This window comes from Equus caballus, chromosome 2 (genome assembly GCF_041296265.1).
Source record: "Equus caballus isolate H_3958 breed thoroughbred chromosome 2, TB-T2T, whole genome shotgun sequence".
Classification (NCBI taxonomy): Eukaryota; Metazoa; Chordata; class Mammalia; order Perissodactyla; family Equidae; genus Equus; species Equus caballus.
The window spans coordinates 1,437,051-1,460,287 of NC_091685.1; the positions used below are offsets into that span (position 1 = coordinate 1,437,051).

Consider the following 23,237-nt stretch of genomic DNA (forward strand, 5'->3'; position numbering starts at 1 on the left):
TCTGTGCTTTCTAAGTGCAGGCACTGTTCTCAGTGGTTTAGCCACGTTAATCCTCACGCCTACCTTGGTGCCTTCATTATCCCCATTTTACAGATGAGGGAAAGAAGGCACAGAGGAGTTAAGTAGCTTGCCCAAGGTCATACGTGATAACTTCAGAAGTGTGAACTTCACCCTGGGAGCAGGGAGGTCCACTCGGTGCTCGAAGGCTCTCAGCGGAGGGGAGGCGGGCGGAGCCTTGTGGTAGAGTGAACTGGGGGCTGGGGGGAAAGAACTGGAACCCGACCCGGCTATAGGTCCAAGGCCTGGACAGAGACAGCGGGGGTCGCGAGCAGAGGCGTCTTTCCGCCACGCCTGGCACTGGGGGCAAGAAACTGCCCCACACGTCTCTGCTTTCTTTACCTGTAAAGGCAGAGTAATGTATCTCCACCTACCCGCTTCAGGGACTGCTTGAAAATTGATGGGCAGAGGCCTGGCTGGCTTCCATGTGTTAACCAGCACCTTGTCCTGCTGGTGTCCAGGACATGCTGAGCACATCGTGTGCTCTGTCGGAGGAGCTGGGGATAATTATAGCCTGCTGATCAGTGTTAATTTTACCTCAGCTTTGAAACCCTGGACTTTCTCAATGATTCAAAAAAGAGACTGCAACCCCTCCACCCCATTAAAGCAGCCACACAGCGGCAGATGAGCAACTTCCCACAGGCTCCCTTCTTTCATTATTTGCAGTGGTTCAAATACTTGTCTGGGACACAGAAAAGAAAGCAATGACTTGCTCTTTTAGAATCAAATTGTACAAAGAACTCCTTATAGTCTTGCTGGTTCTTTTTAAGAATTTGTTCCTTTTGTCTCCCTGTACCGAGTACATGCATAAACATTATGTCTGCGTGCGCGTGAAGGAGAGAAAAAGCGTTGGAGAGCTCTTCTAGCAAACTGGACACCAGGGAGTCACCCACCACACGGCAAGTGACAGACCTCTCCCTAACCTTGCTTCAGATTCGGCCCCACTCCGTTTCCATAAACTTTATTTAAGGTCTCAGAACAGCCAGCACAGTACTAAAGACCCCGCCAAAGAATCTGAGGAAACTGACGGCCAGGCCACTTTAAGCCCCTGGGCCTCAAGGGCATCACCCATGACTCGGGTCTGAGAGAGAGTCCGTACCCGTCAGGGTGGCGTGAGGATGACATCACGTTCGTGAACTACATATATGTGTGTACTGAGAGAAGCAGGGAAAGCGGCGAGGGAGTGAAAGAACCTGAAGCGAGGGCAGGGGTTGGGAGAGGAAGAGGGAAAGGGGTTGGGGGCGGAGAGGGGAGAACAGCGCGACAGTCCGGCGCCGCACTTTTCAATGAAATTCCTGAGAATTCCAGCCCCGCGAGCGGCCGGGACGCCCAGGTCCAAGGCTGGAGGCCGCGCGGGTGGCGGTCCCCGGCGGGTGGGGCCGGGCGGGGCCCCCGCAGCCCGCAGGTGAGTATCGGTTTTCGTCGCCGGGGCTTTCGGTCCGAGGGGGCGGGAGCAGCCTCCGCTGCCCCGATCCTATCGCGGCGGCGCAGGGCGGGCCGGCGGTCCGTGGGACCCGGCCGGGGGCGGCATGTGTCACCCAAATACCGGCGGGTGAGTCGGCGGCCGAACCAGCCGGGCAGGTCGGGCGGAGTATAAGAGCGGGAGGGAGCGGCCGGCGGCAGACGCCGGAGCCCGTGCGAGACGGCGAGCCGAGCCAGCAGAGCCCCCGCGCCGCGTCCGCTCCTCGGCCCACCATGGCCCGGGGCCCGGGCCTCGCGCTGCCGGCGCCACCGCTGCCGCTGCTGCTGCTGCTCCTGGCGGCGCTGGCCCGCCCCGCCGCCGCGCAGGACAACTGCACGTGCCCCACCAACAAGATGACCGTGTGCGCGCGGGACGGCCCGGGCGGCCGCTGCCGATGCCGCGCGCTCGGCTCGGGCTTCGAGGTGGACTGCTCCACGCTCACCTCCAAGTGCCTGCTGCTCAAGGCGCGCGTGAGCGCCCCCAAGGCCGGCCGCGCGCTGGTGCGGCCGAGCGAGCACGCGCTCCTGGACAACGACGGCCTCTATGACCCCGACTGCGACCCCGACGGCCGCTTCAAGGCCCGCCAGTGCAACCAGACGGCGGTGTGCTGGTGCGTGAACTCGGTGGGCGTGCGCCGCACCGACAAGGGCGACCTGAGCCTGCGCTGCGACGAGCTGGTGCGCACGCACCACATCCTCATCGACCTGCGCCAGGGCCCGGCCGCTCGCGCCTTGGACCGCGCCGAGCTGGACGCCGAGCTGCGGCGGCTCTTCCGCGAGCGCTACCGCCTGCACCCGCGCTTCGTGGCGGCCGTGCACTACGAGCAGCCCACCATCCAGATCGAGCTGCAGCAGAACGCGTCCCAGATGGCCCCCGGCGACGTGGACATCGCCGACGCCGCCTACTACTTCGAGAGGGACGTCAAGGGCGAGTCGCTGTTCCCAGGCCGCCGCGGCCTCGACGTGCGCGTGCACGGCGAGCCCCTGCTCGTGGAGCGGACCCTCATCTACTACCTGGACGAGAAGCCCCCGCAGTTCTCCATGAAGCGCCTCACCGCCGGCCTCGTCGCCGTCATCGTGGTGGTCGTGGTGTCCCTCGTCGCCGGCGTGGCCGTCCTGGTGGTCAGCAACCGGAGGAAGTCGGGGAAGTACAAGAAGGTGGAGATCAAGGAACTGGGGGAGTTGAGAAAGGAACCGAGCATGTAGGTACCGGCGGGGCAGGGGATGGGCGGGGTACCGGATTTCAGCATAGCCCAGACCCCACGGAGTCACGTTTCTTGATTCTTGGCCCAAAGGAGACGTTTCTCCTCCCAAGTTACTGCCTCTCCCCACCCCACCATGTTTAATAGATCCTGGTCTCCGGGTCATCCCTCTTAGGACTCGAAGGAAGCATTTCTAAAATTCCTTCCCTTTCGGTCCAAGAAGAAACCCGCCTGGGAGAGTTAAGGAAGTTTGGCGTAGGGTTATGTATAAGAATCAAGTGTCTGTATGACAACTCAGCATCGTTTGCAAGGGACGCAGTCGATGTTGAAGGCTTCAATGTGTTTAGGTGGGAAACAGCGCCTTTACTGTCTTCGGCTTAAGTTATTCGATCCGCTCCACTTGTATGCCGGCCTCCCTGATGAGAAGAGGAGGTCGCCCATGTAGTATCCTCATTCACCAACCTTCTCTTACCGCCCACGTACCCTTGTCATCGGGAAAGAAGGCTGTTTCAGCCGCCTGAACACATTTTAAATGTCTCTGAGGGCAGACTCTGCCCCTAAAACTCAGCGTCTATTCTTCAGCCCACCCTTATTACAACTGATATTAGTAATGTTTCTTTTGTAAAATGTTTGTACATATGGTGTCTTTGATAATGCTGTTGTGACTTTTTTAAAAACACGAATTTAATAAAATATGGAAAAGGAACAAACCCAAAAGATGCACTTTGTGAAAACTTGCTGCAAATTTGTATCACTTTGGTCTCCCCTAATTTCCCACGACTCAGATTTCTTATTTCAAATTCTAACACTTTTTAGCAGGAGTGGGCATTTCCTATGGTCGTTCTGCTGTTTCCTGAGGTACTCTAACTGGCAAGTATAAACAGTGGTCTTCCTAAATAAGATTATTTGGAACCCTCGCTCAGACGGCTGGAGCCTGGCTCTGAGGGGGGAAGCTGCTGTTGTTGGAAGGGGACCAGCCTTAGGTTGTCCCTAAACAAGAATTCTCCAGTGGAGGACAACTCGACCTTTGTTTGGGGAGCTGTGTCTCCTTTGAACCCCCCCTAATTGGAAGTAGGTAGTACTATTCTCATTTAGTCCTTGGCAGTTTACTTAATCCCAAGGTATTGGGGCTCCGAGGGAGCTTGAATGACTTTCCCAGTAGTTACATCGACCTGTAGAGGGCTCTCTGCTCCGGCTGCGTGTGTGCATGCGCACGCAGGTTGTTTTCCTAAGATTTACTAGTAATGTGCTTTAGACTTTTACTTCCTGTTAGCTGTAAACAATAGCATCTCGTCTCCTTCACGCTTATCTCCTCGTTTTCCCTTGCTGACTTTCATTTCCGTGCAGCAGAGGGTGTTAGGAGGTCACTGTGGGGTAGCCTACAGGTCAACAAGTTCCTGCATTGCTTGGAAATTGCTACAGCAGTGGGGTGGACAAAGGAGGGGGTGGTTGGTATCTCTGGCAGCAAATAGCTAGATCCAGGACTTCCCCGGGAGTCCATCTCATGTTCCTCTCCCGCCTCTCCTCTTCCTCTCCCGCCTCTCCTCTGCGGTCTGTGTCTACCCTTCAAGGCTAGGACACCAGGAAGAACTGGGGGGAGGTAGCCCTCAGCCATGCCTGCGCAGCTTGGGCTTGTGGCTGGCAGGCCCGGGTGGAGTGGACACTACGATTGCCAGAAATCTCTATGTCTGGACTCACGCCTGCTGGGGAGGAGCTCCCGTAGGCCCCAAACGTCCTCTTGGGCTCAAATGGGGCTGAAGAGGAGAGAAGGCGGGCGTGGGCGGGCTCCCCAACAGTGGCTAGGAGGCTGAGGTGCCTGAGGTTTAATGGGGACCCTGACAGGCAGTGTGAGACTCCACTCCTGGCTCCCTTGGGGTTTCGCTTCCTGAGTCTCTGGAGTGCCTCTGCTAAAGGGACCTGGGTGGTCACCTCTGACCTAAGCCCTCATTTTACGGAGGAAAGGCCAGTGACTTCCCAAGATTAATGTCTCTGTGGCCCAGCTGGAATCTCGATTCCTAGTCCAGTGTTCTTTTCACTACATTATATTGTCACTGTTTTTAAGAATCACTTCTAAAACGATCACTTGAGGGGCCAGCCCGGTGGCGCAGCGGTTAAGTGTGCACGTTCCATTTCTCAGCAGCCCGGGGTTCGCTGGTTCGGATCCCACGTGTGGACATGGCATTGCTTGGCACGCCATGCTGTGGTAGGCGTCCCACGTATAGTAGAGGAAGTAGAGGAAGATGGGCACGGATGTTAGCTCAGGGCCAGGCTTCCTCAGCAAAAAAGAGGACTGGCAGTAGTTAGCTCAGGGCTAATCTTCCTCAGGGGGAAAAAAAAATCACTTGACTGCCTGGAAAGTAAACAGATTAAGGACTGAGTGGGCAGCTGAACAAAGGAAAAAGCCCTGAAGAAGTCCATTCGTTCTTCAGAATGTGGCTTCTGGAAAATTTCTCAATTTCTGAATTAATTCAGGACTGTGAGTCCTGACGCTTTATTGTACTAATTACTAGCTTGGAAAGCAGTTTCACACATAGCATCTTTGGGACATCGGCTTATTGGAAATACCGAGTGTTGACAAACCTGAGTTCAAAACCTGCTCCACTGGGCAAGAAAAGTCCCTTAAGCCCCCTCAGTTCCTCGTCTGTTCAATGAAATGACAAAGCTCACTGTTGCAAAAACTCAATGTGGCAATTGATAAGATTGCGTAGATCCATCTGGGCACTCAGAGTTCAGTATATCTTAAATTTTCTCCTCTTCTGTAGATTGTATCCATTTCACATGTCAGAAAACTGAGGTCCAAAGAGCTTGTGTGACTCATGACCACACACCCACCATGTGCCACAGCCAGAGTCTAGAGCTGTCTTGGCTTCCTATCCCAGGTTGCTATGCCGTGCACCCAGCAGGTGGAGACACCGCTCTCGTTCACTTCTTCCAAGAGCCCCCACACTTCTGTTTGAAGCTCAGCTTGCCTCTGCTGAGGACAGGACTGTCCAGAACCAGCTGTCCCCAGGGTTGGCCCGCACCTCCAGGTTCCCCCCAAACTTAACATGCACTGCTTGGAGTGCGGGCCTGGGGCTGCCCTTGGAAGAAATGTGAGCAGAAGCTGACTCACCCAGCAGGCTGCAGCTTGCCTTCTGGGCCCCCTGAGAAGCTTGTCTGATTTCCTTGTTTTGGTCAGCCAGGCTTTCTCCACTCTTGCTATTTCCTTGATTGGAGCAATTTTTAAAATCACATCATTTACCCCTGCTTACATATTTTTGGCTTCACTATTTTTCAAATAGGATCATAGCATGTCAGAGCTGGAAAGAAGATCATTTAGTTCAAGACTCCATTCTACAGATGAAGACACTGAGGTCCAGAGAGGAGAACAGATATACTCAGGTCAGGCAGATAGTGGCAGGGTTGCCCCAGAACTCTAATACCTGACTTCTGCTTGTCTAACGTTTGTTCCACTTGTCTCCTTAGTTAGTCTCCTGTTTAATTTTACTTTTTCCTTGATCATTTGTTTAGTGTTTTCTTGCTGAGGAAGACTGGCCCTGAGCTAACACCTGTTGCCAATCTTCCTCTTTTTGCTTTAGAAAGATTCACCCTGAGCTAACATCTGTGCCAGTCTCCCTCTATGTTCTATGTGGGTCGGCCATCACAGCATGGCCTCTGATGAGTGGTGTAGGTCTGCGCCTGGGACCCAAACCCCAGCTGCCGGAGCAGAGCGTGCCCAACTCAACCACAAGGCTACAGGGTTGGCCCCATTTCTGTTCTTAAATTGTTGTGGTTGTTCCTTAGCTTTTTAATATCACTTAAATGGGAGAGAGACTTTGGTTAAATGTAAGATGTGTGGGCTTTGAAGTTACCTGGCCTCTCAGACCTGTTTTTTCATTTGTAAAATAGGTAGGCTTAACTAATACGCTTGGTTTTAAAGATCAGACATAAGATATGAAAAGATTATGTATTTAGTGAATGATCACTTTTGTTAGAATGACAGCAAGGCCCCCAAGAACCTGGGAAAAAGTAATGGCTGACTTTTCTCCCATGCAATGCAAATGGCACTTCCAGCCCACTTTCTTAGGGGACATCTCTGTCCCTAGATGTGCGCTATTCGGGAGACTAGAGAACCTTGGAAGCCACCTGTTTACAAAGGTGGAGCCACAGTTCACCTGGTTTGTATAAAACAGCTGCCAAAGCCAAGTGGGACACTCACCTTTAACGATGACATGAGCAAGAAATAAATGTCTTTGTTTTCAAACTACATCATTATTGGGTCTCTGTCAGAGTCTTTTATTTTATTTAAGTGTAATCTTTTACCCAAACTAGCATGAGTGACTATATTATTATTCCTGTAATAAATGAAAGTAAGACACTAAAAAGTTAAAAGATAGTTAAATAACTCGCCTATGGTCAGACAGCTAGTAAGTGGCACATCTGGGATAAGAACCCAGGCAAACTGGCTCTCAAATCTGTTCTTAACCAACGTGTTACACTGCCTCAAACTGAGCAATAAATTACCACAGACTTCATGGCTTAAGCAATGCGCATTTATTGTCTTGCAGTTTTCGTGGTCGGAAGCTGGATGCAGGTCTCACTGGGTGAAATCAAGATGTCTGCAGGGCTGCATTCCTCTCTGGGGGTGCTAGGAGAAAACTGTTTCCTGCCCGTTCAGGTCGCTGGCAGAATTCAGTTCCTTTTCAGATATTATGGGACCAAGATCTGCATTTTCTTACTGGCTGAAAACTGGGGGCGTTCCCCAGTTTGTTGAGGTGGCCCACATTCCTTAGCTCATGGGCCCCTTCCTTCATCTTCAAAGCCACCACTGGCAAGTCGGTCCTCCCATTGCGTCTCTCGCCTTTGTCACTTCTCTTTCTGGCCACAGCTAGGAGACGTTTCCCGCCTGTGAGGACTCATGTGATCAGGCTGGGTCTACCCACACAATCCAGGATAAGATCATCCTCTCTCAAGGTCTCTAACCTAAATCATATCTGCACAGTCCCTTTTGCCGTGTGATGTAACATATTCACAAATTCTAGGCATTAGGATGTGGGCACCTTGGCAGAGGAGGGCATTATTGTCTCTACCACACAGAGAATGGCCCCCAAATCCATCCTCTTAACCATATGCTACCCTGCCTCTGTAAACCGTTTAAGCCAGAGTGCATTTTTGTATTTAGTTACAAAAGAGCTCTTTCCCCCACGGCTCTCCTCAGATCCTTTTCGAACAAAGCCTTTCCAAGGAGGAAAATGGACTCGTGGGAGAATTATTCCTGTATCCCACACAGGATCCTACGGGTGCCTGGCACCTAATAAGCGCTCAGGAAATGTGTGTTGAGTGGATGCCAATGGCCGCCATTTGTTGAGCACATATGTGCCAAACGCTCTTCTACAAGCTTTATCCTGATTATCTCATTCATTTCATGACAACTGCAGGAACAAGATGTTCTGTTGTTCCTGTTTTACTGATGAGGAACCCAAGGCGTTAATAAATGCCTTGCCAGAAATCACGAAGCTGGTAAAGAGTCCAGCTAGAATTCAAATGCGGGCCTGTCCTCCTCCAGAGGCCGTGCTTTCCCCCTGCGCTCTACCCACTGCGGGGCCGAGGGCCAATGCGGGCGGGGAGGCTCGCTCTCTGCACCTGGATGGAATCCCTCAAAGGACTGTTGGGAACTGGATGGATTTCTTTCACCAACACTAGCAAATGCTGGGGGACATGTTCCGTTGTAATTTCCCTCCTGGAACCATTCTCTGTCGTTGCTAAATACCATCAGAGGTTTCATTATTGCTTTTTAAGATGAACTCCAGGAAGGAACTGCTGGGAGGGTGGGCGTGAGTCGGCGGCACAGGCCCATTCACTGTTAGGGAATTACACTGGAAGCAGGAGACCTGTGTCCCCTGGCACCACAGCAAGCCATATATCCTCAATTTCAGTGGAAACTCAGGTCCATGCTGTCCAAGGAGGCCAAAGTGAGATGCGTAGGAAGGGAAAGAAGAATGTTCCAGAGTGACAGTCTCAATACATTAAGCAGTGGTTTCACAGCAGGCAGCTCAGCTTACCAACATATCACATTGCCTCCTGTCTCACTGGAAGGACAGGGACACAATCCTTTGAGCAGGTCAGTTTAACCCTTTAGAAGCCTTGTATCCTCATGCCTCCCACACTGGGTGTGACTCAATGTCTTCAATAGTCTCACTACTCTCAATTCCCTTGTTAGGTGATGCTGTTGGAGGAAATGTTCCGGTCACCCAAATCTTGTGATGGGAAGCACATTATCATACACTGTTGAAACAGCGTGATATGGAAGGTATCAACTCAATTAGGTCAGCAGATGAAGCTCCATGTCTTGGTTCTCTCTTTTCAGCTATGTGACCTTGAATATGGTAGTTCACCTCCCTGATCCTCACATCTACATCATAAAATGGAGCTAATAGTATCCACTCATTCTAGTTCATAGTGCTCTTGTGTTCGGATCGCACCTCAATGGGACTGAAGAAAGCTTGACCGAGTGGCCAGTTTGACCAGTGCTGGGTATAGCTGTTGTGCACTGGTCCCAAGTGACTGTGGGTGGTTACCCTGATGCAGCCACAAGTTGGACAACATGTCCTAAAGGATGCTGAGGGTTGATCACTCATTCCTTCAAATATTTTTTGTTTTATTTCATGCCAGATGTTGTACTAGTTTTGGGAATATATGATGAATTGAATAGACAAGGTTTCTCTGGGGTTCACTTACTTTTTTTTGCTTACCTGGCATCCCTACAACCTTCTCAATGAGGGAAACACTCCTGTTATGTGAGTCTTCTTGAGAGGTGAGATGGTCCTGCCTCTGGCTCGTGGGATCTGGGCACCTCACCTGGCTCAGCAGGTCGAACTCCCCTGCCCGGGAACTGCTCTAGAGGACAGGAAGCCATACACGAGGCTACCTGTCAATGACCACTGCAGGGTCAGCTTTGCCAACAGCACAGCTGTTCCACGGGCGCCAAGTATCCAAGCGGCAGTAGCACCAGTGGGGCATCCTAGTCAGACTGTCCCACAACTGGACCTTAGCCATGCTCCTACAGCCCAGCCAACCTAAATTCCTGGCCATTTTCTGAATATGGTTCTCTAACCTTCCCAGTGATTCTGTGAACTTACCCCAAATCCTCCACTAAATCCCGTTTATGCTTAAATTTAGCCAGAGTCAGTTCCTGTGGCTTACAAGCAATAATCTGACTGGCAGAGTCCCTGCCTTTGTGGAACTGAAAGACCAGAGGCAGAGACAGTCATTAAATTCATTAATCATGCAAGTAAGGGCACAACTAAAGAATAAGGTAAGTGTTCTAAAGAAAAAGGGGATATATGGGAGTTCTGACCTAGTCTTAGGGGGAGTCACATCCCTAAGGAATTGCTGCTCGATCTGAGATACAAGGTATGTGTCCATGTTGTTTATGCATGAAGAGAAGCATTTTAGTAAAGGAGAGCAGCGTGTGCAAAAGCCCTGCAGCAGAGGGAGTGTGGCTTATTTAGGCCCCGAGAGTAGACCAGCATGGCTGGAATGTGGATAGCAAGGAAAAGGGTGGTGGTACATGAGGCTGGAGAAGTGGGCTGAGGATAGATTATGGAAGGTCTTTCAAACTGATTAAATATTTTGACCTTTGTGCAAATTAGCAAAGGGCACTCCCTCTGTCCAGATGGCAGAAAAAGGTATCCTATCTACTTGGACTTAACCTTGCAGTGCAGGGCTTGGCGAATGGGCTGGCGGGTACCTTGGTGTGAAGAAAAAGAGGCTCCCTCCTTCCTGTGACACAGCCTCTCCCCCATCCCAGTCAAGAGTATAGGAAAATCATCGGAAAACATTTTTTTGCCTTTTTCTTCCTTTTTTTTTTTTTTTACACAGGCAGTGATATAATCAGACTGTGTTTTAAAAAGATCACTCTGGCTGTAGTATGGAGAACAGACTGAAAAGGAGCAAGACTAGAGACACGAAAACAGCAGCAGGCCAGAAGACGACGACTGAGGGCAGGTGGAGAGGATAGTGATGCTGATGGAGAGAAGATGAGGATGCACTGGAGGGACACCCAGGACATAAACTCAGGATTTGGGGATGGATTCTCTGAGGAAGAGGAAGACGGGGGTGTCAAGAATGGTTCCCAAGTTTCATGACTGGTTGCGGTACCATTCCCTGTGGCAGAGAACACAGGAACAAGAACATGTTTGCTGGGAGTGAAATGATGAGCATGGTTTTGGACACGTTGAGTTCAGTCAGGAGCTGGATACAGATGTCTCGTGTATTATGGGCTGGAGACGGGAAGTTGAGAGGCACTGGCATAGAGGTAGTACTCAGAAGCCATGAACAGGGATGCAATTGCCTAGGGGAAGGTAACAGACTGAAAAGGGAAATGAGCACCGCACCTCAAAAGACTCCAGCACTTCAGGGCAAGGAAGAGGAGAATGAGCTGGCAACCAAGAAGGGTCCAAACCAGGGCTGGAGACGAAAGTACAAGCCCAGACTGGCACCAGCAGATAAGGCCGAGTCAGAAGTCGGGGTCACCGAACAAATCGGGGAGGAGAGCGGGTGGGAGCAGAGCCCCAGAGCAAGAGAGAACTGAATGTCTGCCATTTATGGTCACTGTCTACCAGCTGCCTGCTCTTTGCGGGCAACCATCTGGGAAAAAGGAGAGGTTTGGAGGAGACAGTTCAAGTGACTGACCTGTGAGAGTGCTGTGGGGACGCAGGTGGCCGGGATGCCTGGGTGCAGCTTCTGGCAAAGCTACTTGTCAGCGTGGGATGTTGGATTAAGTTACTTTACCTCCCCTGCCTCAGTTTCCTCACTCGTAAAGTGGGGACAATGATAACCTACCTCCTCTTGGGCTGGTGAGAGAAGTAAATGTGTTAGTACATTTAAAGCTCTTAAGACTAGTGCTTGGCACACAGGGAGTGCTCATAAATGTTAATAGCAACTTAAACTCGAATACGGAGTGTCCAGTGCATGCTTCATGAAGGGAAGAGCTGTTCCTTTTGACTCTCCTCTGCACTCCGTGTGTCAGCACAGTGCACGGAACATAGTACCTGCTCCAGAGTTAATGCGGATTCACGTTTCCACACGTATCTCACCACTCAAGATAATATTCAGAAGGAAAAGAAAGGTACTTAGAACTCCATGAGGGTTTCTTAAGGAAAAGCAATAGGAACATATTTAAATAACTTATGAGTAGAACTAATACAAAACAATAAGCAAGGAAAACACAGCACAATATAATATGCAAAAAGTTAATAGCTGTACTATATAAAGAACTGAGACAAAGTGATTAGAAAAACTATTATCTAATCACGGCCTCAGCTACATAGCTTTGTGCAAATTAGAAAGGGTTCCCCTCTCTGGGCAGATAAATTAGAGAAAGACACCTTGTCTAGTCAGACCCAGTCTTGCAGGGCTGGCTGCCAACTACACAGGTAGGCAGGAGCCTTTGTAAGGAGAAAAACCTCAGGGGGAAGATGCACGTGACGCGCTGGAGTCAGGCTTGATTCTGGCCACCACACCCCCTCGGCCTTGGTGCAGCGCACACACAGCACAGGCTTAATAGATGGACCTGACATCACTAGAAAATTGACAAAGGTCATGAATAGACCATTCCAGAAGAGGAACTAGAAATGATAATAAACATCTTTAAAAAATATATCTAACAACACCAGTAATCAAATGAGTTCAAAGGAAAATGGGATAAAAATTTTCCACTGAGAAATTAATAAAACTGGCATTCCTCAGTGCTGGTGAGGGAGGGGTTAACCAGTATAACCCTTCTGGAAAACAAGTGGACACTAGCCACCAAGAACCTTAGAAATGTTTATTTTCTTTGACTTCCTAATTCCATGTTAAAGAATTTATGTGAAGGAAATGAGCAGTGATACAAACAAAGGTTTACATGTAAGACAGGTCCCTGCAGCGATTTCATAACAAAACGCTGAAAACAATCGAAATATCCAACAACGGGAGAGGGTTATACAGGTAACAGCTCCTTGAGACCCAGTGGGTTCCAGAATTCAGAATTTTGGGGGGTTAGAGATAATTTGGAGTATATGTTATTTAGTCCCCTCAGTAGGGTCTGTGGCAGCATCAACAGATCCAGATTTCTGCCATGAAACTTATTAACAGTCACACTAATTGGTATAAGTAGACCATAAAGAGCTACGGGCCACTTCAGGCCCCCTTTGCCACCAAATGAGTTGGTACCAAACTTTCAAAACAGCTTTCGATTTTCAGAGCATTTTGGATTTGTAGATAAGTGATTGTGGGTCTGTATAAATTACAATATAATCCTTGAGGACTTTTTATTATGGGGAAATGCTCACAATATACTGTTAAGTAATGGGGTGGGGGGGAGGGGAGAGCAACAAAATTCCGTAACACCCCCACTCCATTTTAAAAAAGAAAAATAGGAACAAATCTGTTATTTTAAATGCAAAATCTGTTGTTTTAAATCCAAAGTGACCATAGCGCCTTTGTCTTCCTCTTTTTTAGTTTTTGAGTGGAGTGGTATAGTTTTTATCAGAGTAGAAATCCATCATTACTGCACTCTCTTTGAACAGCCCACTGGGGCAGAAGAAAGGGAAGCCCTCCCTGGCCTCCTCCTGCTGGTGAAGCAAGAAGGGGCCTTTGGATGAGCAGAGGGACACCCCTGCTGGGGGCGGGGAACCTAACCTGCTTTGCATGAGGAAATGGGAGGGAACGTTTTGGAGTTGGGTGGGGGGGAAAGGAAGGATCACGAGGCAGGCTGGACCCTGTATTAGTTTCCTGGGGCTGCCATAACTAAGCACGACAAATTTAGTGGCTTAGAATAACAGAAAATAATTCCTCACAGTCTGGGGGCTGGAAGTCCAGAATCAAGGCGTCAGCAAGGCCTCTCTCTCTCTGAAGGCCCTGGGGAAGTATCTTCCTCTAGCTCTGGTGGCTGCATGCCAACCTTGGCGTTCCTTGGCCCGTGGCAGCCTAATTCCAGTCTCTGCCTTCTTCACATGGCTGTCTTTCCCCTGTGTGTGTGTGTGTCTAAATACCCCTCTTCTTATAAGACCCGTCATTGGATTAGGACCCACTTTAATTTAATATGACCTCATCTAACTTGATGACATCTGCAAAGACCCTATTTCCAAATAAAGTCCCAATGACAGGTTCCAGGTAGACATGAATTTTGGGAGGATACTATTCAACCCAGTACAGACCCCTAGTATGTGCCTTGACTAAGAAAAGGGAATTCTATTTCTTTTAAAGGCTATGTCTGCTGAGTGAATGAATGAATGAATGAATGAACGATGAATATGGAACAGTGATGTAAATTTCCTCCTTGCCTTTACCCCCAAATTTTTAGTATAAGCTGGCTATGCAAACGCACTGTATGGGTAGTGTTGTGTGTGGGGAAATCAAGGAAAAGTCATCTCTTCACTTCTGTGGGATAAAAAGGGAACACTCATGAGAAGTGAAATCAGGAATTCCACAAGAGGCACCCCAAGAAGGTAAAGCCAGGAGTGTCCCTGGGAGCAAGAGCCAGGATCTGAGCTAACATCTGCTTACAGATGCACACAGAAATAAAACGCAAAGATTCATCCGTGGGGACACTGGGGCTTTCTGCTGTCTCCAACTATGCTTTTATGTATTTTTCAAATTTTCCACAATGATTATAATTTGCTTTAATAATCAGGAAAAAACAAGTTATTTAAAAGAAGGGCAATTCAAGGTGATGTATTATTTAGACTTTAGACTTTAACCTAGATCTTTAGAAAATGCTTAAAAAACCGGCAAACTGGATACTCCCTTTCTCTAGTCTAATCAGACCGCTAAATACTATTAAAACAATAATCTTCATCCTCCATGAGTATAGTTATCCTCTTCAAATGATTCCCTTTGATCAGCCTGGGTAGTTTAAAAAAAATTATTATAATGACTTCATTAAGAAGCCCCTAAGTAAGAGCAATTACTAGTTTTTTTTTTTTTTTAAAGATTTTATTTTTTCCTTTTTCTTCCCAAAGCCCCCCGGTACGTAGTTGTGTATTCTTCGTTGTGGGTTCCTCTAGTTGTGGCATGTGGGACGCTGCCTCAGCGTGTTCTGACGAGCAGTGCCATGTCCGCGCCCAGGATTCGAACCGACGAAACACTGGGCCGCCTGCAGCGGAGCGCGCGAACGTAACCACTCGGCCACGGGGCCAGCCCCAGCAATTCCTAGTTTTTACACTAAAAATTAATCAGGACATACTACCATTATTTAGCAGCCACACAAAAATACTTACAGTTGGTCATAATTTATTTTACCATACTTTGGAAAAATAAATGAAGATTCAAGGTTGTGAATAAGTAGACGTTAGTCACCTACTATGATTCATCACTGTACTAGAAATGGGAATATAGCAATAAACAGGGGCCAGCCTAGTGGCATAGTGGTTAAGTTTGCACTCCACTTCGGCAGCTGAGGTTTGCCGGTTCAGATCCTGGGCATGGACCAACAGACCGCTCATCAAGCCATGCTGTGGTGGCATCCCACACAGAAGAACTAGAATGACTTACAGGTAGGATATACAACTATGTATTGGGGCTTTGTGGAGGAAAAAAAAAAAGAGGAAGATTGGCAACAGATGCTGGCTCAGGGCCAATCTTCCTCATCAAAAAGCATACCAAAAAAAAAAGCAATAAACGGAATTTTTCTCTGCCCTCAAAGATCTTACATTTCAGCACAGCGGTGGTGTTGGGACAGGTGAATAAATTAAAGAGATAATTACAATAATGTGGGGTAAGTATTACGATAAGGGAATACAGGGCTATGAGAACATTCATCCAGGAGAACTTCTGGGGGGAAGCTGGGATCAGTTTAGGGACGAGCTGCTTGAGAAAGTCACATCTGAACTGACACCTGAGGATAAACAGGAATCTGCCAGGGGTAAGAAGTGGAAGAGGAAATAGACTGAGGAGGAAAGCAGATGCGCAATACTTGAGCACATCAATAAGGACTATTTCAGCTGCAAATGTTAGCAACTCAGTTCAAACTAGTTTAAGCAAAAGAAATTTGTTGACTTGTATCACAGGAAAGTGAAGGGCTAGTGTTAGCTTCAGGCGTGGCTGGATCAAAGGGCAAAAATAATGTCAGGTTTCTGTTTCTCTTTTCCTATCTCTATTCTGCTTTTGGCTTGGTTTCATTTTCTAGGCCAACTTTCTCCTCATCATGGGCAAGATGGTCACCAGCAGCTCCAATCTCATATTCTCCTAATTTCAGAGCCACCCAGAGGGATTTTATCTCCTTCAAATTTCCATTGGAAACAGAGTCTTTATAGACGTTAATTAAGCTAAAGGTCTTGAGAGATCATCCTGGACTTAGGGTGGGCCCTAAATCCAATGACTGGTATTCTTATAAGAACAAGAGAGGACACACAGAAACACAGAGAAGATGGCGATATGAAGACAGAAGCAGAGACTGGAGTGACGCATCTACAAACCAAAGGGCTCACTTGTATGGGAGCACATTAGTGGTTTGGTCCTGGGATTCAGAGTCAGGCCAACCTGGGTCTCAGAGCCACCATGTACAGTCTCTTAGTAGGAATGACATAAGCACAATGTGCTCCTGGTGCACAGAAAAGTGGGGCAACTCAGCAGACAGGGTGCAGATGCACGCAAGACTTGCCAGAGTGGGTGATTTTTGCCCTTTGTTTTGAAGAATGAATTAGCCAGGTGACAAGAGAAAAGGCATTTGTAGCAGATGCCACTGGTGCCCACTCATACCTCCCTGCATACTGGTGCATGGCCTGTATTTCTGCACATGCTAGTCTAATTTGCGACTGCTGGCATCTGAATCTCTTTACTTGAGGCTTTTGCTGGGCCACAGGAGCACATGCAGGAGGCTGGAAGTGCCAGAGAATTAATAACCCCCTGGACAGCCCTCAAGCAATGACTGGCTAGAGTTGGTAGATAAATATACCAGCAACTTCATCCCTCAGTTGGGAAAACTCTGAGGTGTGTGTTACCTAGTCTCCCCGCCTTCATCAGAGGGACTCCACTCCACTGGCCCCCATTTGTAACTAGTTTGTCTGTGTCTCCCTTACTGGCTTCATTCCCTCTCTGTCTCACTTCTCTATTCCCCAACTGCTGCTTCCTGGGATCACCTCCCAAATAAATTACTTGCATTGGAATCCTTGTCTCAGGCTCTCCTTCTGAGGGAAGTACAAATTAGACAGCATCCCACACAGAAAGAACAGCCTGTGCAAGAGCAGGGGAATGTAAGCATGGAAATTTCACAACAAATTTAAGGTGGTGTCCGAATTATTTGAGAATCTGAGGCCTGGTTTACTGGTCTAACGGATGAAGAATTATCTGGGGCTTAGAAATAAATGGGTACCACGATGTAATGACCCATGTTTTATTTTGGGAATTGCTGGAGTTCAGAAGAGTAGAAGGGCCTTGTTAACTTTCCTTGGAACCTCAGACCTACACAGTGCCGGGCACATAATGTGTACTCCAGAAGTATTTTTGAATAAATGAACTTGTTTATTATCTTGAAATCAGTGTATTTTAAAAGTCCAGTGCTTACTATATAATGCATGTTCAATAAACATTTCTTGGACAGAACTGAAGGACACTGTGGAAAGCCAAAGACATGCCTTTCTTCAAACAGGCACGTGCCACCTGGTGGTGATTTTGGGGCGGGGGACTTTGAAGGCAGTGGTTGTGTGCTCTAGAATTTGGGGGAATTTGATTTTAGTTAGGGTTCAAGGTTTAAGCTGAGTTATTCATAACAGCAAAACAACAGAAATAGCTAAAATGTCCATAAACAGGGGAGCGATAAATTAAATGCTACAGTATCATTTCCATAGACCACCATGTAGTGATTAAAATGGATTAAGTTAATCTATATGCATTGATATAGAAATTTCTCCAAGACCTACTGTTCAAGCGAGAAACTGGAAATCAAGGAAAATATATATAGTATAATGTCATTGTGTTAAAAAACACACCACGATACACCCTGCATCTTTGGTTGTTGGAGAGCAGGGACTCAGCAACACACTGGGTGGGGCGAGGAAGTGATTTGTAAGTCTCTTCCATCTCTGAGATTTTATAATCCTACGAAGTCAAAGTTTATAATTCCTTTAAAAAATAAACTCCTTTGACCTATATAAGCAAACGGTAAAACTTTATGGAGAGGCATAAAAGAAGCCCTAGATAAATGGAGAAACCTGTCGGTTTCCTGGAGTGATAGAGTCCACACTGCAGAGCTATGTGTCCCCCAAATTAATCTAAGTTTAAAAACAGCAGCACTAATAAAACGAAAACCCCATTCCTTTTTTGGTGGGGACGACTTGAAAAATAGTTCTAAAGTTCATCTTGTAGGTCAAATGTGTAAGAAGAGCCAGAAAATATCTGAAAATAAGATCTATATTGTAAAGTTAGAGTAATTAGAATTACGTAGTGCCAGGATAGACAAAGGAACAAAAGAGAAAGTCCAGAACAGACATGGCTATTTATGAGAATTTAGCATGTAACAAAAGTGACGCTTCCAGTCGGTCAGCAAGGGAGGGGTTATTCAATAAACTGCTGGGAGAGCAGTGACCTTGGTGGCCTCACCATGGCAAGGGCGCATGCGCGTGTCTTCTGCAAAAGCTTCACTGATTCAGAAAACGCTTTAGGTTACATTTTTCTTCCTACCTTATACCAAAATAAATTCTCGGTAGATTAAAGATTTAAGAAAGTAAAAGGCATTAAATAGCAGAAGAAAATATTGGTAAATATACAATCTTGCGATTGAGACAGAATGTAAATATGACCTTAAAGGCAGAAACCACAATGAAAAGATGGCTAGATTTGTCTATAGCAAAATTTTAAAAATTGTATAAACATACATGAATTAACAAAGTTGAAAAACAAATGTCAATCAAAAAGCAAAGGAAGTCAAACGTAAGAAAATGCTGAGCTAATTTCTGTCGGAGAATATGCAGATGAAGATGCTACTACATAAACAACAGACAATTCTTAAATATTATAAAAAATATTTTTATAAGTCAATAAGATAAAAATGAGTATTTTATTAAAAAATGGGTTAAGGGCACAAACAAGTAATTTGCTAAAGCAGAAATCCAAATGGCATATAAGCATGAAAATGTGTTTCCATTGTTAGGAATCAAAGAAATGCATATTAAAGCGACAGTGAGAAGCATCTCATCCTATCAAAGTTTTAAATTTTAAAGTAATGCTAATCTTGCATTTCAAGAGGGTTACACATCAAAATGTTAACAGTGATTATCTTTGGGCAGTGGGGTTAGGAGTACTTTTCTCTTTTTGTTTTGCTTTTCCGTGGTATTAACATTTCACTTGAGCAACAGTTTGCGGTGACTCTTAGGAAGTCCTCACCTGGAACCAGTCTCTGGGGAGTGAGCAAGGACGTGTCCAAGCTGTGGCCTTCCTCTTGGGCCCAGCTGGAGCTCGCAGAGCCGTCTTGAATCATCTTGGGCCCCAACTTCAGGAACTGGGTCCAGGTGGCTGCTGTTTAGACAATAGGAATGAGATGGGAGGCAGGCAGAGCAGTCAGCAAGCTAGAGCCGTAACAGTCCAGGGGGCAATTTCTAAAAAAAACCCACGAGAACTTTGTGTGACCACTCGCTTCAGGCCAAAAAAAAGGAAAACTAAACGGCATGCTGTTTATGTTATGTGGGAAGAAGGGCTGTGATGACAGAAAAAGTAAAAGAAGCCAAACATGTAAGAAAATGCTGAGCTAATTTTTGTTGGAGTAGAATATGCAAATGAAGATGCTGCAATTATCTGTGTTGGGGTGATTTCAGATCCAGAAGCAGTCATTCCCAACATCTGGAAGAGTCATGCCTGGCACACATTCAAAACGAAGGCCCCTTCCAGTCAAGGTACCGCCCATCCACTGTAACCTCGCAAAGATGAGACCCTCGTCAAATCCTGGGCTCTCAACCTGCGTCTAGATCAGCAGAGAATCTGTGTTTGAGCTTCTGTCTACACCTAGATCTAAAACAAGTCAGGCGGGGGCCGGCCCGGCCGTGCAGTGATTAAGTGCGCACGTTCTGCTTCGGCGGCCCGGGGTTCGTCTGTTCGAGTCCCGGGTGTGGACATGGTACCGCTTGGCAAGTTGTGCTGTGGTAGGCGTTCCACATATAAAGTAGAGGAAGATGGGCATGGATGTTAGCTCAGGGCCAGTCTTCTTCAACAAAAAGAGGAGGACTGGCAGCAGATGTGAGCTCAGGGCTGCTCTTCCTCAAAATAAATAAATAAAACAAGTCATGCCTCATAATTCTTCATTGTTAGTCTTTCCTTTAACTCAGGATTCAGCTTCGAGTACTTCCTCGAGAAGGTGTAAATGAAAGTCTTTCTAAATCAAAGCAGCTTCCATTTCTGGAGAAAACTGAGTAGCCTTAGGTTGGCTTCCCTGGAAACAGACTCTGAGATAAGTCTGTGTGCAGGGCTAACACCTAGTGGGACGGAGGGACAGAGGAGTGGGCAGAGGGACAAGTGGGGCCTCTCAGCCAATCCCACGGAGAGCTCCGGAGCTGGGACGGCCCTGCAGGGTTGTCTTCAACTGAAGGACAGGGGTCAGACCTGTGTACTCCCAGGTTAATCGGTCATTGAATGTGCACTGTCCCTGGGGAGAAGGCACATTCTTGGACGAGGCAGGTGTCTTTAGCCAAGGGAAATATCATCTAGGGAGGAGAGCCGGTGAACTAATGTGTCAGACTGTAGAGGAAAGAAAGAAGGGCCTGAGGGAAGTGGGCTTGCTGGAATGATTTATTGTGTGGAGCTGGAAGACCAAACATAGGGTTATGTTCTGTGGGAAGCCCAAAGGACAGACAATATACAACGGCAATGGGAATGCACGGTGAGAGGAGAACCAGGGATGGCGGGAAGAGAAGCAATCACAGGGCTGGGCTCCACAATATCTGGGGGATAAGAGAATCCTGAAGTAAGAGAAGCCAGATAGTAGTAGCTCTAACCGCGAGGTGCCTGGAGGCTGCAATCACAGCTGGCAGAGCGGAAGCACAGCCTAGGGGGCTCGATCTGCACAGGATTTTGGAGGTATTTAACATCCAAGGTGTCCCTAGGGGAAAAACAGATGGGCAGGGAACAGAGTACTGCTGAACACCTACAACCAGAAGTAGGCAGGAATGGAGGAGCAGGAGTCTGAGTGTGGGTGCCCCAATAAAACGTCGTGCTCTTTGCTCAATTCTCAGATCTGAGTCAATTTTCAGACCCAGACCACACTGAAGAGGTGTGACTGAAGAGGTGGCTGGGTCCCTAGGATGAAGGATGCTGCAACACTGGAACAAGTACTTACTGCAACGATTACTCTACAGCCGATGACTATTTCCTCAGCTAAGTCTATGCTGGGGAAAGAGGAATTTCCAGACATTCCACAGGGTCAGAAAGGATCTTCTTACCCAGAAACCCAGAGTGTTATCATGGCCCCTCTGGAAGAGTGGAGGCTTATGGGGGTCAGGTGATAAGCAGAGTCCTGGACAACTTCTAGCTTGCAGTGGGTCCATGAGGCCACAGACCCAGCCAGTGGCCATTTCCCCAGTCCCTGAGTACATAATTGGAAGTATATATCGGGTGGTTGGAACCAGCTCCACATTTGGTCCTTGGCCTTGGGTTCTCATGGTGAGGAAGACTAGTGAAAGCCTGTGAAACTGTCCCTTCTCTACCAAGTTGAGATAATAAGTCAATAACACTATTTCATTCAAGGGGATGAGGGGACGATGTTGGAAATTAACGTAATGGGTAAAGACCTAGAGCAGGGACTGAGCTCATCACTGTCATATTTCTATTTAATTTGCCAGCCTGACCCCTTCAGAAACCAGGAGAATGACTTACAGACTATCGCAGACCTAACCACGTGGTAGCCCTGATCACACCGTTCCAGCTGTCACAATACAGTCCAAAAGATCTGAGTAACCTGGACATCCCAAGAACATCACGCTTATCTGTTACATTGATGACATCTGCTCATCAGGCAGGGTGAAAAGGGGTGGCCAGTACACTGGAAACCTTCGTAAGACACATGTACTTTAGACGGTGGGAGATAACCTCATCAAGATCTGCCTCTTCAATTTTTAGGGAATCAGTGGTCAGGGGTCTGCCAAGATAGTCCTCTCAAAGTAAAAGGGAAATTATGACATACAGACAAGCGAGGGAAAAGAAAAAGAATTACTTATAAAGCCTCTAAAAGTGATACCTAAAATTGTTCATAGTGTTTACAACCTTCAAGATGTTTTTCATTGGGCACAGGCTATAAATATAAAAATAACTAACTAATATGGAATCATATCAGTATCTGATACCTCGTTTACTTACTCGGTGACTTGCCTGTTGTCCGTCTGTCCTGCTGTGCTGCAAGCTCTATGGAAGTCGGCCTGTCTTGTTCACCCCCGCACCCCCGGCACCTAGAACGCAGTTGGTGGTCAACAAACACCGTCTGGTGGAATGAATGAAGCGAACTGCACACCTCGCTTCGCTGCCAGCTATTTTCAGCTAGCTTCCGGAGCCTCAGGTCATCCATCACCTTTCTCCACAGTGCCGCTCTAGAGCTCACGTGACAGCCGCGCTCTCGAGCTCCAGGGTCGGCTTCCAGCAGCACAAGACCCCCGAACTCCGGCGGGCCCCGCGCCTCTCTGCTTTCGGCGGGCGCGGCCTGGCTGGACCCAGCTCCAGAGACCCCAGCGCCGCCTAGTCTGGCTCCAGGACGTCGGAGGAACGACGCGCGCCGGCCAGCAGCCACGCCCCTCCTCCGGCCGCAGAGGCCGCGGTCCGCTCAGCCACTCCCGCGGGAGGACGGCGCCGTGACGACCCGCCGGGCGGAGCACGGCTCGGCGGCGTGCGCCTGCGCGGGTGCGAGGGGCGGGGCGCGGCGTGGCGCCGTGGGCGTGCGCCTGCGTGGGCGCGAGGGGCGGGGCGCGGCGGGGCGCGGTGGGCGTGCGCCTGCGCGGGCGACCCGGAGGCGTTGCCACGCTCTGCCGCTTTGGGGGTCTGTGCGGGCTCCTGTCCTCTCCTCTCCGCGGGGAGCCGGGCCGAGGGGAGGGCCAGGTGCGAGCGTGGGGTGGAGGGGGCTGCGGGGGCCAGGGGCGAGGCGGGGGCCGTGGGGACGGGCGGGAGGGGTGGCGCGGCCTGGGGGCGGGGCGACGGGCAGGCTGGGGTCTGAGAACAGAAGCGTCGTGCCCTCCGGCCTCGCGGTGGACGGCGGATGCCCCCGCGTCCCTTCCACGTCCCCTCCCCATCCCTTCCGCGTCGCCGTCTTGTCCCTCCGCCTTGCTTTCTCGCGGTGGCCCCCCGCCCCTCATGCTGGACGCCGCCTCTAGAGCATCCTGAGGGGCCGCCCCTCTCTTATGCCTCACGCTCAAAGTAGAGGGAATGGGAGTTTTCCTCCTTAAACCTGGCAGGGAAGAATGTAAAGTTTCCTTTCTGAACCGTTCTGGGGAGTGTTAATAATCTCTTCAAAAACTTGTCTACAAGAATCACTTTTTATACTATTTAAATAACATCACTTGCCTGTGCAAGATGGAGCGACAGTTT

The 23,237-nt window shown here is 48.6% G+C and overlaps 2 protein-coding genes and 1 long non-coding RNA gene across 10 annotated transcripts in view; all 3 read left to right on the forward strand.

Moving 5' to 3' along the window:
- Nucleotides 1–1,223: 1,223 nt before the first annotated feature.
- LOC138923132 (uncharacterized) lies at nucleotides 1,224–11,655 on the forward strand. The gene is made up of 3 exons (XR_011436332.1): nucleotides 1,224–1,462; nucleotides 8,920–9,025; nucleotides 10,581–11,655. It is a non-coding gene; the product is annotated as an uncharacterized lncRNA (long non-coding RNA).
- Nucleotides 1,484–3,437, forward strand: TACSTD2 (tumor associated calcium signal transducer 2). Its single transcript, XM_005615163.4, has one exon. It carries the CDS (start codon nucleotides 1,753–1,755, stop codon nucleotides 2,722–2,724), a length of 972 nt encoding a protein of 323 aa, XP_005615220.2. The 5' UTR covers nucleotides 1,484–1,752; the 3' UTR covers nucleotides 2,725–3,437.
- A 10,936-nt stretch (nucleotides 11,656–22,591) lies between the features above and the next one.
- OMA1 (OMA1 zinc metallopeptidase) overlaps nucleotides 22,592–23,237 on the forward strand; it is a 113,973-nt gene continuing 113,327 nt past the window's right edge. For 4 of the 8 annotated variants that reach the window (XR_002803926.2, XR_011436327.1, XR_011436328.1 and 1 more), the window contains exon 1: nucleotides 22,612–22,751. The gene's annotated coding sequence lies outside the window, so the exon portion shown is untranslated. Of the gene's footprint in view, nucleotides 22,752–23,237 lie in introns of all 8 variants that reach the window. The other 4 variants (XR_011436326.1, XM_070259873.1, XM_070259874.1 and 1 more) reach the window with 2 other exon arrangements.